The following is a 16601-nucleotide window of genomic DNA, read 5'->3' on the forward strand; positions in this document are numbered from 1 at the left end:
CACACACTCCGCCCCTTGACCCGGAACTTTTCTCCCGCGTCTTCGGGCCCCAGGCCCCTGCTTCTGCGCATGCGCACCAAGGAGGCTTGGATGCCGGCGGTGTCCGCGGAAGAGGGAAGATGGCGCTTGACGGACCAGAACAGGTATGGCGGCGGCGGCGGCCGGGCAGGGACCAGGGCTGGATGCGGAGCAGGCTGGATCCGAGGTGGGCAGCGGGCCGGGGCAGGAGGGTCGGATGGTTCCGGGGTGGGTGGACCAGCCCAGACTGGGCCCTGCCTGTGACCGGATCTGCTGTGTCAGCGCCGCCCCCAGCGGCTCAAGGCAGGGACGGGAGAGGAAGACACGGTGGAAGCGGAGTGAGAGGAGCGATGGGAGCGGGAACCGGGCCGTCCGCGAGTCGCAGGAAGCAGGGCACCCGTTCTTCCTCCTGGCTCCGCCTGTAGTAACACTTCGGGTTTGTACAGCGCTAGATTCGGTGCAAAGCGCTCCCGTGTGTGTCCTCTCCTGATCCTCCCGAAAGTCTTATGAGGTAGGCGGCATTCTCATTCTGCTTTTAGTTTGCTCATGGGGAAATGGAGGCTTCTGAAGAGATGGCATGAGGCATCAGAACCCAAATCTTAAACCTCCGAAGTCCAAGCTGGAAGTGGCTTTATCTCTTCGATGTTTAGCCTGTTGTGTAATAATTACGCTGTGTCTTCAGATGGAGCTGGAAGAGGGGAAGGCAGGCAGTGGACTCCGCCAGTATTATCTGTCCAAGATTGAAGAACTCCAGGTGAGGACAGACTGCAGAGATCCAGAGGGAGCTAGAAGGGGGATGGAGGATTGATGGAGCAGATTTCGACAAATCCGTATAATTCCACTGGGGGCGCAGTGGAAGAAGTAACGAGCCAATGATGTGAAGTATATGAAGTTAAGCCTCCTGTTCCCCTCAAATCCCACCCCTTTGAAGGTGATTAGTATTCACAGTTCGTTACACATCTTCAAGAGTCAAATTTTAACTGCAGAGGTACCCCTAGCCAAAGGGCATTCCTTTTGGAAGAAGCCTGAATGAGAGAGTTCCTTATAAAAAGACTCATAGATTCCTGAGATGAGATTTATTAGAGAAGGGTTGGAGCAGAGTGAGAGTGCGAGGGAAGACGGAATTAAGGAGTCTGGACAATGTTGATTCTGTGCGACTGAATGAAAAGGGATTGGGCAGCCCAGTGCTCTAGCCTAAAGAGGGAGCAGGGACCATAGAAATAAGGGCAATGACTAACATAAATTGGATGGAGGAAAGCCATAAGGAAAACTTCTGAACTCCATTTAACACTGCAGGTGTTATACTTGGTTTATCCTGTTTGAAATGATGTGTGATTTTGTTTGTTCCTCACAGTAGTCCTGAAGAGAGGCAGGGTAGATCATGCTACACTTACTTGCAGTTCAGTAACACATCTAGACCTTTTAAATGGCTTTCTTTAGCTCTACCAAGCTGTTACTTGGCAGCAGTGGGACTAGAACTTAGGCTTCTGACTCAAAGATCTGCCCACTCTGCCATGTTACTGCCCTGCAGGAAACTAACTACCTGAGCCAGCTGTAACTTTCCTCCATTAGAGCTTGGGATTCCTGGACCAGTGATGGACAAGCAGCCTTTTGTGGTGGCTGCCCTAGGTTCCAGAGGGACTCTTGGAGGACAGAACAGGGTCATTAGGATCATATTGGAGAATCTGAAACAACGTGCAGGTGTCCTGTGCTCTTCCCTCACTCAGCTCGTACCAGCCTATGAGAATCTTGGCTAAGATCTTAACCTTCAACTGTTTTCTGCCCTTTGTTTCTGTCCTCCACAGCTGATTGTGAATGACAAGAGCCAAAATCTCCGGAGGCTGCAGGCACAGAGGAATGAGCTTAATGCAAAAGGTGAGGGCGGAAGGATGGGAAGGCTGCATGTGGTCAGTTTGTCTGAGGTCTGACTATTCAAATTTCCCTGAAGTGAGTCTTCACAGTGGTGCTTATTGTTTCCTCCCAGTCCAAGATGATGCTTTGCAGTTAGACAGCTGTTCACATGCACATCTTTCTCCTGAACACCACTGTAACCTCCTTAAAGACATGAATTTTGACTTTCTTTTTGTGGCCTTCCCTTCAAGACTTTAAAATGGGGCTTAGTTCATGCATATCAAATTGAGTCATTGGGGAAAGGAACACCAAAAAAGCTGGGTGACCACCATGTCTGTTTCGCATCTAGTTCGCTTGTTGCGGGAGGAGCTACAGCTGCTGCAGGAACAGGGCTCCTACGTCGGGGAAGTAGTCCGGGCCATGGATAAGAAGAAAGTGTTGGTTAAGGTAAAAGCAGCGTGACCCCAGGGACCAGCCCATTGCCCACTGCATTTCCATACTTTTGTGTGGAGGACACTGTCCTGTCGTGTTATTCTAGGACTCATGGGTCTTCCTGGGTGAAGTTGGTGATTTGGTGACTGTCAGGGAAGGTCACGAGCCCTTGTGTCTTTAGGTACATCCTGAGGGCAAGTTTGTTGTAGACGTGGACAAGAACATCGATATCAATGATGTGAGTGCAGCAAGGGAGGTGGGAGGTTGGGGTCGGCTCTCACCATGCCACTTCCTGAAACGCTCTCCTCTTGCCCAGGTGACACCCAATTGCCGGGTGGCTCTAAGAAATGACAGCTACACTCTGCACAAGATCCTGCCCAACAAGGTAGACCCACTGGTTTCACTGATGATGGTGGAGAAGGTACCAGATTCAACTTATGAGATGATTGGCGGACTAGACAAGCAGATCAAGGAGATCAAAGAAGTGATCGAGCTGCCTGTTAAGCATCCTGAGCTCTTTGAAGCGCTGGGCATTGCGCAGCCCAAGGTAAGAAGCGGGCCTTTTGTGGGAGGCCTGTGCTGTGCTGTGCTGTACACCTCCTGTCCCAGGCCAGACTGAGCACAGGAGTTGGGACAGACTACAGCCTTCTTAAGCCGACCCTCCCTGCTAAAGAGGGGCCAGGGGGTGAGATGTTGCCAGCACACTGAGGTGGTTCAGATATAAGCTCCAGAAGGGACTGTAACATACATGTTTTGTATCCCTAGCATCTAGCACAGAGCGAGCCCTCAGTAATGAGGGGGCCGGCTTTCTGCCCTCACTCCCGCTGTTTCTCTCTAGGGAGTGTTGCTCTATGGACCCCCAGGCACTGGGAAGACACTGTTGGCCCGGGCTGTGGCTCATCATACAGACTGTACCTTTATTCGTGTCTCTGGCTCTGAATTGGTACAGAAATTCATTGGGGAAGGTAAATCATGTGGCTAAAAATAGGAAAACCAAATGGAAATGAAGGGGTGGAGGTGAAGGTTGGAGCTCATCAGCTCCTTAATGCCAGCTTGGCCTCTGCACAGGGGCAAGAATGGTGAGGGAGCTGTTTGTCATGGCACGAGAACATGCTCCATCCATCATCTTCATGGACGAAATCGACTCCATTGGCTCCTCACGACTGGAGGGAGGTTCTGGAGGGGACAGTGAAGTGCAGCGCACAATGCTGGAGCTGCTCAACCAGCTGGATGGCTTTGAGGCCACCAAGAATATCAAGGTAAGGTGGCATCTTGGGGTGGGCTGAGGGAAGGCCCTGGGTGACATGCAGTCTGAGGAAGGGCCTAGCTGATGCCACCCCATTTCTCCACTCAGGTTATTATGGCTACTAATAGGATTGATATCCTGGATTCAGCGCTGCTTCGCCCAGGGCGCATCGACAGAAAAATTGAATTCCCACCCCCCAACGAGGAGGTTTGTGATAGGCAGTGCTGGAAGTGGCTCTGGCTATGGGGTAAGCTGTGGGGCTCAAACCTTCCCTCTCCCATTGCCAGGCCCGGCTGGACATTTTGAAGATCCATTCTCGGAAAATGAACCTGACTCGGGGGATCAACCTGAGAAAAATTGCTGAGCTCATGCCAGGAGCATCAGGGGCTGAAGTGAAGGTAACTGGAATGCCCAAGGGAAAGGGGGCAGAAGCAGGAAGTTTTGGGTTCAAGGGCACAGCAATAGTGCCTGCCTGCCTTTCCCTGCTCAGGGTGTGTGCACCGAAGCTGGCATGTATGCCCTGCGGGAACGGCGAGTCCATGTCACCCAGGAGGACTTTGAGATGGCAGTAGCCAAGGTAGAGTCCTCCATCTTTCTGCAAGCCTTTGCTCATGGTGGTTCTGGAGCAGTGGGGATAGGGCATATGTTCAGCCAATTTACAACTTAATGCTCCTTCTCTCCAGGTCATGCAGAAGGATAGTGAGAAAAACATGTCCATCAAGAAGCTTTGGAAGTGAGGTGGCTGTCCTTTGTGTGGATCCCTCAAATAAAGGTCTGCAGGACAAGTCCTCTAGGAGTTCAGTCTGTTAATGAGTGGCGGCACTATTCAACGACCAGGTTTGGGGACCATCAATAAACAAGGATTTATTTGGAAATTTCCAAACCTGCCAAAAGTGGCACTTGCCAAGCCCTGGGCACCCCCTCCTTACCAAGCTCCAAAGGGCAACAACAGTCCTCCCCGCCTCCCTTGCCCTCCACAACTACGCCCATACCTCAGGCCATGCCAGAGAACTGGAGTCCCCTCCCTCAAGGAGGCTTTACCACCCTGGGCCCAACAGCTGGGGTGGCAGCCCTCTGGCATCCCAGGAGATGATGGCGGACCGAGCCGCTTGCATAGATTGAGGAAAGAAAATAAGGAAGGAGGCACCAAATAGGGCTCCCTGAAAAACCCCAACTTACCCCTGTACAAAAAAAGTGGCTCCCGCATAGAAAAACCTGCTCCCCAAAATAGTGCAAATACCCAAAGGAAAGGAAAAAACCAGCAGCAAGGCTGGGCTGGTAGGAATGGCAAAGAACTTTGGTTTAGAAAGGCTAGGAAGAGTGTGAGCTGTGCTCCTCTTCCTTGCCCAGCTCCCAGGAGCCAGCTCTGACACTTGCCCCAACAGGGAGTCTGTAAACAAGCAAAGCCAGCGGCCTTTGGTTCTGAAATGTCTCCGTTACTATGTCAAAGCACAGCCACCAGCAGTCCTACTTGGGCCTGCCTGCAGAGGGCAGAGGAGGCATCTGTTGTGAACCCAATTAAAGCCAACATATAAAGTAAGTAATAAGGCTTTGGGGACCAAGCAACAAAGAATCCTATCACTACATTTATGAAACTAAAGCTGGGGAGCAGAGGGTGACAGGAGATACCCCTCACCCCATCCTTATTCTACATGTCTGAGGCCCCAGAGGGTGGTCCCCTTCCAGGCTGAGGAGAGGATGGCTCCAGGGCTGGGAAAAAAGGAAGGGATCCCTGAGCAGTTAGGTCAGGCGAATTCCCAGCACCTGTTCCAGTTCCTGCCTTCGCTGCTGCACCTGGAAAAGGGAGAGAACAGCAGCTTAGGCCTCTGTTGCTCACCACCACAAGAGGGCAAACAGGGCAGAGCCTCACCTTGGCAAAGATGTGCCTCCCCACTGCTTCCTGGGCCCAGGGCTGGTGGTAGAAGGCAGCTCGTCTCTCCTCCTCAGGATTTCCAATCACATCAGTGATGATCTGCAAAGAGCCAGGAGGTAAGCTGTCCCACAATTCCCATCCTGAGCCAATCTGCCCCTAGATCCAGAAGAATAGTAGGTGGAGGTAAAAATAGCTCAGAGCTTAGCATGGGATCAGCCTCAAGAAAGGAGGCTGTACCTTGAGGTCTCGGCGCTGGGAACGGAGCCATTCCTGGATAAAGTCCTGGGGGTCAGTGCTAAAGCTGAGCATGAAATCCCTCTGGGTCTTCAGCTGGTTGATGGACTCAATGGTCTCATGGATCTGGGGAAAGGGGGTACACATGTCAGAGTGGCCCCCACCCCCAGGGGGTCTGTTTCTAAGCCTGACGCCAAAGGACTTGGACAGAGGTCCCATCCCAAGGTGCTATGTGTACAGAAATGTCCGACAGAGCCTGCCCACACCCATCGTGGGTCCCAGAGGAGGGTGGGGAGACAGAAGGCCCACCTTGACATCAAGGGAGGCAATCTCCTGCTGATTGGTGGTAGAGGCCAGAAAATTGCTCATCTGGGCCTTGAGTGGGTCGTCCACCTCCACATCGATGTCATAACAGGCTGTCTTCTTCTGGTCATTAGGGTCCACACTACAGGCAGCACAGAGGAGGGAAGGGGTGAGCACAAAGCTGTATCCATCCCACTCACCTGGGCCAAACCTGTATACACTGAGGGAGCAGAAAACCAAACCTGCTGCTGCTCTTTGGCTTATAAGAGCCTTTCCATCCCCTGCTTTCCATTTACCTAATGACATGGTTGATGACAATGGGGTCTGGATGCTGCAGCAACCCAGCCAGCTTCATGGGAATCTCAGAGAAACGGAGTCGGCCACAACTGAAGATCTGGAGAGAGTACCAAAAACTTATTCATACCTTTGAAGGCACAGGGAGAAGTGGACCATCCCAGGGTCAGTGTGAAGAATGTGGCCACGACTAGCCCAGTGGGGCTCTGGAGCAGCGGGCAAGGTAGAGGCTGTGAGGCTAGAGGAGGGATGGCATCCCAGCTGACCTGGCGGAAGTACCGGTTGCAGTTGATGTACTCGCGCTCGTGCCCGTCCTGCAGCTGATTGTGTTTGATATAAAGCCACAGGGCCTGCATGATGGCGGCCCTTGTCTGTGTGTGCACCCCCAGCAGCCTCGCCAATCGGGGGTCCAACTTGTACTGGGGAGGCTGGGGATGGACAGAGGGGAGTCAGAGGAGGGGTTCTTGTGAAAAAACAAAGTGGAAGAGTAGGGCAGGGACGAGAAGGGTTTACAATAGGAACCTCCCCCACTCCCCTAGATGAGTCCCTATGGCCCCAACACATTTGTCACCTGATGATCTAGCATGAGCAGAAGGGTGCACTTGACATTGAGGTCTCCAGGCCGTTTCACCTGGAAACCGTCTGTCTCCTGGGTGGTGGGCATCCGGTGCCACTGGCAGGGAAGAGGGGAGCAGAGTTCATCACAAGGCGGTGGGCATGAACGTACACACCTGGCACTCCAAGGGGACCAACACCACTTCTCTGCCCACCCTGCATGGCAGCCTGTGCTCCCCATGCCCCAGGTGCACTCTCACCTCCACCAGGTGGTTGTCAGGCCCATACAGTTCCTTGTCCAGCTCAATGACGAGGCTCTTAAAGAATGAAGAAAACTTCCTCTTCTGTTTGCTAGGCTGGGGATGGGAAGGGGTGTGAGATGGGTGTGCTGCTGAGCTCTCAAACCTAAGCTATTCTACGCCCAAAAAAGAGGAGCATTGTTTGAATCCTGAAGCTCAGGGTACTGAAGAATGTTGGGCCCTGAAGGAAGCAGTTAGACTCCAGGAAAAGTGAGCGACTAGAGGCAGGGAAAGGCCTTTCTATGCAGCCCCACTGCTAGTCAAGAAAGGACTGTATTAGAAAGGGGTACCCTTTTCTCAAGACACTTTACTGCCATCTGCAGGAGAACTGTTGTAGTAACCACACAAATCTTAAACCTTTAATTGGCTTGGAGCTATGCAGAGCATGACCACAAGCAGTGCTCTCTTCCTCAGGCAGGCCTTCTCCAGAAGTGGGCCAGTGCCTGGCCCCAGTCTTAAACCCACACAGGCCACCTACCCTCCAGACATCTCTTCCCCAACTTACATCATCCAGCAGTTTTCCCTCCACTCGAAGTTCCCAGGAAGCCACCTTGTCCCCTGCTGGGGTTCCCCCGGGGGTCCCTGTGGTTCCTGCACTATCACCTTCCGCCTTGCTGGGACTGAATGTATTGGAAATATAGATCCGCAGCTTTCGTTTTTGCTAAAAAGAGAAAGACAACCAGCTGAAGGTGGATCAACATACTGGAAGACAATGCTACCCCATCTTCCCGTCTGAACTCATTCAGCATCCATACTGCATGGTGACTAAGGGCCAGGCACCTTGTTAGGCACTGGGAATCAAGAGTAGGAAATCCCAGTCCTGGCCTTCAAGGAACTCACAATTTTATGGGGGAGACAGATGCACTACTGACAATTCCAACACAGTGGGATCAGTGGTGCAACAGAGGTACATACAGGGTGCTATCAGGCAAATCAGAAGCCTCTAGCTCATATTTTAAATGAAACGCAAACACTCATCATGGCCCCAAAATATCCTCATCTCCTGGAAAACCTTCACCACTCAGGGGACTGTTCTATATTATTATTTAAAAAAAAGAGAGAGAAGAAAGCTTCTCTGGGATGGGGGAGGAGACAGGAACTACCCTCTTGTCTTTTTTTTTTTTTTTAAAGATTTTTCCTTTTTCTCCCCAAAGTCCCCCGGTACATAGCTGCGTATTTTTAGTTGTGGGTCATTCTAGTTGTGGCATGTGGGATGCCTCCTCAGCATGGCCTGACGAGCAGTGCCATGTCCACGCCCAGGATTTGAACAGGCAAAACCCTGGGCCGCCGAAGCAGAGTGCGAGAACTTAACCACTCAGCCACGGGGCCAGCCCCGACCCTCTTGTCTTGCCTTTTAAACTTCTGACCACGATCTATAAGATTTTCATTTAAATTATGACCCACCATCCACACACATATATATAAATATCTGAAATTAAAAAGTCACAAAATAATACCTTTACTACTATGGTAAGTACTTTACTACAAAAAAATATTATTATAATTTCTACTGTTTTATATTTATTCAAAATATAGTGGGGGTCCAGAGGCTGGGCCCGTGGCCGAGTGGTTGGGTTCGCACGCTCTGCTGCAGGCCGCCCAGTGTTTCGTCGGTTCGAATCCTGGGCGCGGACATGGCACTGCTCATCAGACCACTCTGAGGCAGCATCCCACATGCCACAACTAGAAGGACCCACAACGAAGAATATACAACTATGTACCAGGGGGCTTTGGGGAGAAAAAGGAAAAAAATAAAATCTTTAAAAAAAAAAAAAATACTGGGGGTCCAGCCCGGTGGCGCAGCCATTAAGTTCGCACGTTCAGCTTCAGTGGCCCAGGGTTCACCACTTTGAATCCCGGGTGTGGACACGGCACCACTTGGCAAGCCATGCTGTGGTAGGCGTCCCACATATAAAGTAGAGGAAGATGGGCACGGATGTTAGCTCAGGGCCAGTCTTCCTCAGCAGAAAGAGGAGGATTGGCAGCAGATGTTAGCTCAGGGCTAATCTTTTGCAAAAAAAAAAAAAAAATGCTGGCCCTACCATATTAAATTGAGTTCATGCTCCAGTAATGAGCTGCATCCTGCAGTGTGAAAAATCCTGCCCTAGCCTAACACAGACCCTCACTTGGCTCCTGGCAAACAAGGCCAGGGAGAGGCAGAGGAGCTTGGGAAGGCCAGGGAGTAGCCAGGGCACACACCGTGAGAGGCTTTTTGATGGCCTCTTGGATCTCCATCCGCTTGCGAGCGATGGTCTGGTCCAGCTTCCGCTCAAAAGCCAAGAGATCCATGTATGCCTGAGACTCTGGGACAAGCTCCCGAATCTAGAGCAAGGAAAAAGGAATTCATCGGCTTGTTTCAGCTGTAGCTCTGGCTCCTTCCTCTCCCTTCCCAGGGCTGGGGGAGACTGACTCCACCTGCAGCCAGCCAGCCATTGGGCAGGCCTCCTAGGCCCCCTCCCAACATACTTACTCGCTGAGGTAGAACCTTATCTGCCATCTTCCTCCTCTTTAACCTGGGGAGGACAGAAACCCACTTAAGAGGTCAATGGTCCCAAGTACCTCGCCCCCATCCACCCCTTCAGTTCCCAGGACCCTTCCCCAAGAGAATTAGGAGTCTTCCTCAGTCTTCACAGCAGTTAGGACAGAAAGAAATCCTCTGTTACCACTAGAGGTGTGCTAGATAGGATGGGAGAAACAGGACGGTCTTACCCCCGGCGCTGGGCGGGCATCGGAGGCTGGGCCTGGGGCACGAGTAGGCGTTTTCGGAATGGGTCCATCATGGTGGGTGGCATGCCAGGTCGAAGTGGAGCAGCTGTGCCAAATGGAGAGCCAGCAGGGGGTCCCACCTGTAAGCCAGCCATGGGCATCCGGCTCCCTGGTGACATGCCTGGCCGCTGGGGGAAGTGAGCCAATGGGGGCGCATAGATCAGCGGCAGGGCCCTACAGGGCCCATAGCCCATTCCCTCCATCCCTTTCCTCAGCCAGGTCCGGCCCTGAGCAGCACACACACAGCCCGAGCTGAAGTGCCAGGAACAAAGGGGAGCAGGCGCCTGAGAGCAGAAGTGTAAACCACACCTGCCCCGCCCCCTTCAACCGCCCTGGCAGCCGTGCCAGCGAATGAGGCCCACAGAGCCCAGGGGTGGGAGGAGAATCCTGCCTGCAGAGGGAAGGGCCTGGGGGAGTTTTTTAGGGCCCATGGCCACCCTCCGGCCCCAGCACACTATGCCCCTGCTCCCTGGGACCAGCTGGCTTCAAGGCACTCTTGAGTCTGAGTCCCTGAGATGGTCCACAGGAGGCCTGGGGACAGTCATAGCTGGGTGGAGGCATGTAGTGTGATATGAGCAGGCTGATGGAGCAGAAAACACCCATCCCCTGTCACCACCCTGGTGGTGTGACTAAGGGGAGAGAGGTAGTTGAAGGGGCTAGCAAGCCTGTCAGGTAGCAGCACCCAAGGTGAGCAAGCTGCAACAGGACAGCTTGGAGTGTGTCCTAACTGGTGGGGGTGGCCTCAGGCAGAATGCAGACCATCACATGGCCCTACTCATAACCCACAAGTGGACCCTACCCCTATACCAGAAGACCCCAAAAGGGAAGCTGTGGCTTCTGGATGGCCTTTGGGAGAGACAGCAGCTGGCACCTGGACTCTGTCCATGGTCCACACACCACCTGGCAGCTGGGGTTGGCTCAGGCTCAATGTAGCCCTCACAATCCCCAACTGGAGAATGGAGATAAGATTATCCTGGGATGCAAGGATCGAAGCCATAGGGTCGGCAGAGGAATCTGGGTGACAGAGATAGCTTCTTCAGAAGCCTGCAGAAGGATTTCCCACCGAGGTCCAGCTCCCCAACACTTCTGCTGAGCCCATGTAGAAGTAACCTCCGCCCCCTGCCCCCCTTCCCAATGGCTGCTGCCTGCAAGGCCTGTTTGGCAGCTCTGCCTTGCACACTCTGTCCCTGGCAGCTTCACAGGGCTGGCCCTAGGGCCCAGATTATGCAACTAGCACAACCAGCCAACCACACCAGGCTGGGTGGGGACTCACACCAAATCAAAGGACCCCCTCCCCGCCCCCCGCATCATGGAGATGAGATTCTTCCCCCACCTCTTCATCCAGCACTAAACCCATGTTCTCCCCACAGAGGGTCAGATTCTTGACCAGATGCAGAGACGGAGAGAAACACAACCCAGAGACACGAGGAAGGGGAAAGGAATAGGGTGGGAGGGAAGCATTTGAGAGAATGGAGAGATACACGTAGCGGGGCTCTGGGACCCCAGGAGTCCTGCCACAAGTCTCTCCTCATCAGGAAGAGATTCATCCAAGCTACTGAAAGGCAAAAGACAGCCTGTTCCTCTGCCTTAATGAGCCATGGCCAGATTTACAGAAAACAGCTCAGTGTGGCCACAGCTGTAAACCCAGGCCCCAGACATCCTAGACTGGAGTTTTTCCCACCCAGCGCCTGAGCCAAAGGGTTGGAACAACTGAAGCAGTAGGACCTGCAGTGTGAGCTAGGAGCCTGTGGTCCCCACGAAGCTACTCACTAGGGTGTTCACAAAACCTCCTCAGCACCACCCATGCCTCCTAGGCAGGTGTTCCCATAACAGAAAGTCCCAAGACAAGGCAGCACAGGCGGGGCCTAGAATAGGCCCCTCCCAGACATCTGCTCCAGACTTCCCAGGTGTAGAGCCCCCAGCTCACGCAGGGCCCCAGGCTTCTCCCAAGACAGGGAAGGAGCCCAGGGGAAGGCTGCTTACAGCTCCTGAAGTCCCAGCTTGGCCTTGCCAAGCTCCACACCTGGGCTTTGAAGCACCAGTTCTTCCTCCTCTTCAAAAAAAACAACCCAAGAGTTATTAAAAAAAGGAAAGAAAGAAAGAAAAAGAAAAAAGAACACAGCCCAGAACTCTCAGGCTCCCTAACTCCCTGCCTGCAGCAGAGCAACGTAAGCCTGGCTGGGTGCCCTGAACCCCAGAATTGTGCGACTACTTTCTCTCCCTTAGCCCAGCACCAGCTCACACCCTAAGCTTGACTCTACCCCCGCTACCCAGGAGAGCAAAGGCAGGAGGCTGGGTCCGATGCTGCCACCTCCAGAGAGCGTGCTCTGCCCTGCCTCAAAGCCTGTGGCCCTGGTGCTCCTGGTGGCTGGCCCTAAGGGCCTAGGAGAGGAGAACAGACTCCTCCATAAGAAAATATTTTGAACTCTCCGGAGTCAACTCAGCAATCTAGGTTGTTTCGGTTTTGTTTTTTTAAGCTCCTCAGTTGACTGTGATGCATAGCTAGAAGCACTGTCTAGAGGGGGTGGGTCATCACTTCCCTTCTTTCTATGGCTCCCCTATTTGCCCAACTTGGGCCCTGAAATTCTTGCCCTTCCAGCTCACCTCCTGTGCCCTAACAGACAAGAACCCCTTTGCTCCTCAGATCTCAAGTCCCTTCTCCTGGAAGTCACACAACTGGATTTGGAAAGAGGCCTAGCAGGATCCTCCTGGAACTCAGCCAAAGTAAACTGGGTCCTCCCTCTCCTCATCTGCCTCTATTGCCCCCCTGGAAGATCAGGAGGAGGCAGCGATGAGAAGCAGAGGCTCACTGCCTTCACCACGTTCCCCACTCCTAGTAGCCCAGGGCTACCCAGGCAGCCAGCACAGCCTTGCCACGGGCCCAAGGCCACTCCCTACACAGGGCTGTGGAATCCAGTCTCTCAGAGGCTTTCCCCAAGGCACATTCCCTGTGGGTTGCAAGCTGAGGGAACTGGAGAGGCTCCTATCCCTTCCTTAGATCCTTCCCAGGCCAAAGGCCCACAGGGAGGCTCCCAGGCCAGACCTCAGCTAGCGGGCCCAAGGACTGGAATGACTGATGCAGGGATCCCTCAGCGACACCTTGGGCCCATGAATCCCCAAGGGGGAGAGCAAGATGGGAAAAATGCACCCTAGGTGGAGTCCTTGGGACCAGGACTGTCTCTGTCAATACCCAGACCTTTTGTTTTCTTTAGAGGAAGCAGGAGAATGAGGAGTAAGAGGGAAAAATCACTGTCCATAGTTAAGCATCTCTTTAGAAAGTGAGGGCCCAGCGGTCTTGGGGGGCTATGCATACCCTACTCTATGAATCCACTTCTTGGACTTCTACCTGAAGATATGAGGAGGAAACAGAGGAAGCCCCAGCTTCCTTCCTTCAAACTTGCTAGAAGTCAGTGCCAAATGCTGGGGTACACAAGTTGGATACGACATTGTCAGAACGTAAAGGCTAAAGAAAAGTGGAGGGGGGGGCAGGAAAAAGGATAGGCAGAATTCCCAAGTATTCTGGGGCAACCAGAAACAAAGGACTGGGGGACTGATGAGCCCACCAGCAGTTACCCACACACTGACCCTAAGGACAGTCTCTGCGTCTCAAGGGTCTTTGAAGCTGCAACCTGAGAAGTTCTCTTCCAAGCCAAACCCCAAAAGGGACAGGACAGAACCCTTTGAAGCAACTCCTGCAGGCTCCTCCAGCCCCAGACCAGCAGGGCTCAGTGGAGCCTCTCTGCTCCTCCAGACTAATCAACTCCTGGACACTATGACACTAGGCAGAAAGCCAAAAGGAGAATCTGCCCAGAATGGGCTGGGCTTTCCTCCTTCCTCAGGGATGGCCACCACCATCTCTGGTCTAACCCAGAGTCAGCCGAGGCGATGGCTTCTGGGCCTGACCCAGGAGTAGACTCTCCCCTGCACAGGCTGGAGTCCCCATGCCCTGTCCTCAGTCTCCCATGCCCGTGGGAAGCCAGGCCCTTCTTCCTCCTCATTAGCAGCTGGGAACCATCTCAGACACGCTAGATCTCTGCCAGTTCCCAACTAGAAAAAGACAGCAGATTTGGAGTGGGACCAAGGCCAATGCAGGGTAACCGTGGTTCCTCAGTGAGGGCCCTTTTCCAAAACTTTCTCATCACTTCCCAGACCCCCCTTCCCTAGGATCTACACTAGACTTTCAACCCAGCCGCCCACAGCTCCTCCATCTCTCAGCTTCTCAGAATCCCAGTTCCACGGAAGCCCCCAAACCCTCCCAATTGCTTCAAACACTCCAACCAGAATCGCTCTTTCCCTCTCCCCCAACTCCACCACCACCACCACCTAGCCGAGCCCGAGGGTCCCTGGCCTTGCTTTCCACCGCGTCCCGCTCCGCATGCAGGGCTCCGGTGCCCTCTGTCCAGGAGGCTGCCCCAGGGCCCTCTCTAGACGGTCCTCCGACCCCTGCCCCCGGCGTGCTGCGGCGCCGCCCACCCGTCCGCGCTCTTCACCTGGTACTGCGCTGCGGGGCCCGCGGGGCCCATGGGGCGGAAGCCGGCGGCTCCGGGGCCCCCCACGCCTCCAGCTGGCCCCGGGCCCCTGAGCGCCGGTCCGGGCAGCATGCCGGGTCCTGCTGGCGGAGGCGGCGCTCCGAGGGCCGCGGCAACCGCGCCGCCGCCAGGGCTCAGCGGGGGCAGCGGGAACCCGCCCGCGCCACGGCCCGACATCGCTCCGTCCCGTCCGGCGGTGTCGCGATCCGGACTCCGGGTTCAGCGCCGAATCCGCTCCGAGATCCGTGCTCCGGGACTTTCCGATCTAAATTCCGGGTTCTGCGGTTTGTTGATCCGGGTTCCGGGATTTCCTAATCCAAGTTCACGAGTTCCTCACAGACCCGGTTTGGAGCACGGCTGATGCTGATTCCGGTCCTGCCCGGGAAATTCCGGATCCGGGATCTGCTACGGGCCCGCCTGCCGTCCCCGGCCTCCGGAGGTTTCGCTGCCTGAGTCCCAGTTACCCAGAGGCGGCAACTAACTCCCTGCCCCGCCCAACCCAGACCAGCGCTAGGCCCCGCCTATACCCAGCAGCCCAATGCTAGGATACCTCCTCAAATCCCGCCCCTCGCGAGACCCGCCCCTAACAGGCACCGTCCCCAACCGCCCGCTCCAGAGCCCCGCCCACACGATTTGGCCCGGCCCTCCGAAAGAGGGGCGGGGGCGGAAGCTGCGCACGGAAACGCCGCCGAGCAAGGCGCAGGGTCAGAGGTCGAAGGTCACGTAGGGCTTCTGCAGTGAATATAGTTGGTAGCTGCTGCTCTCTACCCGGTGTAGCCAGCTCGCCGAGCTACCCGGCCACGATCCTTGAAAATAGTTTTGTCAAGTCTGCTTTCTACATTTTCAGCAATAAGATTCAACTCAGAGCTGCTCTCCGGAGGCAGAACAGCCACCAACTTGACTTTCTTTAAAAACCCGTCTTGGTGCCTCAGAGCCTCCGAGGGACATCGGCTGCCCCAGACCCGATGTAGCTGTGTGAACGGTTGACTTGGGCAAGTGCCGAGTTCTTATCACATATTTTTAACATGGCTCTGCCTCATTTTAAGGAAGCCTAGTACTTTACTCCACAGGAAATGTTTCTAGACGAAGGAATTTTGCATCATGAGAAACCTCCCTGCAATTAAATAAGGTCTTTCTCCAGGATTTATATCACTTAATTTTCAAGAATTTAATACCTTTTCAGAAACCACCGTCCGTATCAGAAGGTATTCAAAATAAAGTGCTTCAGCGTGCCAGGAAGCCTACCCTCTGGTGGTCTGGGGTTTTCTTCCCATGATATAGACCAGTGCTTCTTAAACTTTACTGAGCATGACAAACATCTGGGGGAGGCTGTTGCTAAAAATGCAGATTCTGATTCAGTAGGCCTGGGGTCTGGGGTAGGGCTCAAGATTTTGTGTTTCTAACAGGCTCCCAAGCAATGCTGTTGCTACTCAAACAATACTTTTGAGTAGGCAAGAGAAAGACTTTTTCACTATATAAATCCTTTGCTTTATGTTTTCATTCCCAACCAAGTCCTGCACCATAGCACCCTAGATCCAGTTTATAGTACAATCCTCCAACTGTTTTTAGAAATTAGTTCTGCTCGTCTATACTTCGTGGTACCTTTCCTCCAGTGATAAACCCTGCTACTGCTGCTGCTGCTGCTGCTGCTTTCCTGCCTCTTGGTCTTCTCAGAGATCCCTCCTTTCTTTCTCCCTAAAGTGGGTTGTTAGTCTGAGAACAGGCCACTGGAACTGTTAATAGTCATTGAAACAGGCCCCCCCCCCCCCCCGCCCGCTGCTGTAAGGTGGGTAAAGAATTCATGATAAAGCAGTTAATGTCCATTTCAACCTTTTCCAGCTCCTAGAGCAACAGTAGTTCTAGAGGAAGTGGTATGGTATGGGCAAATCCCCTGGGGAGCTATTCCAAAATTCCCTTGCCACCCACACCCCTGCGTGCGCGCGCGCGCACACACACACACACACACACACACGCGCACGCGCGCGCCCACACAATCCAGTAGCTCCCAGCGTTGTATTTAAAAAATAAGCCTCCCAGGGGCCGGCCCGTGGCCGGGTAGTTGAGTTCGCATGCTCTACTTCGGCGGCCCAGGGTTTTGCCGGTTTGGATCCTGGGAGCGGACATGGCAGGGCTCATCAAGCCATGCTGAGGTGGCGTCCCAAATGCCACAACTAGAAGGACCCACAAGTAAAAATACACAA

The 16601-nt window shown here is 53.8% G+C and overlaps 2 protein-coding genes across 4 annotated transcripts; one reads left to right on the forward strand and one right to left on the reverse strand.

Moving 5' to 3' along the window:
• The first annotated feature begins 36 nt into the window (after window positions 1-36).
• PSMC5 (proteasome 26S subunit, ATPase 5) lies at window positions 37-4343 on the forward strand. 3 transcript variants are annotated; one of them, XM_046674749.1, is made up of 13 exons: window positions 129-143; window positions 465-529; window positions 701-772; window positions 1824-1893; window positions 2219-2316; window positions 2483-2539; window positions 2618-2848; window positions 3140-3266; window positions 3370-3560; window positions 3656-3754; window positions 3835-3945; window positions 4038-4124; window positions 4231-4343. In XM_046674749.1, the coding sequence occupies exons 3-13, from the start codon at window positions 701-703 to the stop codon at window positions 4282-4284; spliced, it is 1197 nt and encodes a 398-aa protein (XP_046530705.1). In that variant the 5' UTR covers window positions 129-143; window positions 465-529; the 3' UTR covers window positions 4285-4343. The 3 variants fall into 3 exon arrangements, with proteins under 3 accessions (XP_046530704.1, XP_046530705.1, XP_046530703.1); XM_046674748.1 differs by lacking the exon at window positions 465-529 and having other exon boundaries at window positions 37-143; XM_046674747.1 differs by lacking the exon at window positions 465-529 and having other exon boundaries at window positions 131-205.
• Window positions 4344-4385: 42 nt separating this feature from the next.
• SMARCD2 (SWI/SNF related, matrix associated, actin dependent regulator of chromatin, subfamily d, member 2) lies at window positions 4386-14869 on the reverse strand. The gene is made up of 13 exons (XM_046674743.1): window positions 14362-14869; window positions 9815-9999; window positions 9576-9618; window positions 9305-9427; window positions 7611-7766; window positions 7067-7162; window positions 6823-6924; window positions 6518-6679; window positions 6254-6351; window positions 5964-6099; window positions 5658-5780; window positions 5418-5519; window positions 4386-5341 (listed from the first exon to the last, which is right to left on the reverse strand). The coding sequence occupies exons 1-13, from the start codon at window positions 14575-14577 to the stop codon at window positions 5288-5290; spliced, it is 1596 nt and encodes a 531-aa protein (XP_046530699.1). The 5' UTR covers window positions 14578-14869; the 3' UTR covers window positions 4386-5287.
• Window positions 14870-16601: the final 1732 nt, after the last annotated feature.

The sequence above is a fragment of the Equus quagga genome, chromosome 11 (assembly GCF_021613505.1).
Source record: "Equus quagga isolate Etosha38 chromosome 11, UCLA_HA_Equagga_1.0, whole genome shotgun sequence".
Classification (NCBI taxonomy): domain Eukaryota; kingdom Metazoa; phylum Chordata; class Mammalia; order Perissodactyla; family Equidae; genus Equus; species Equus quagga.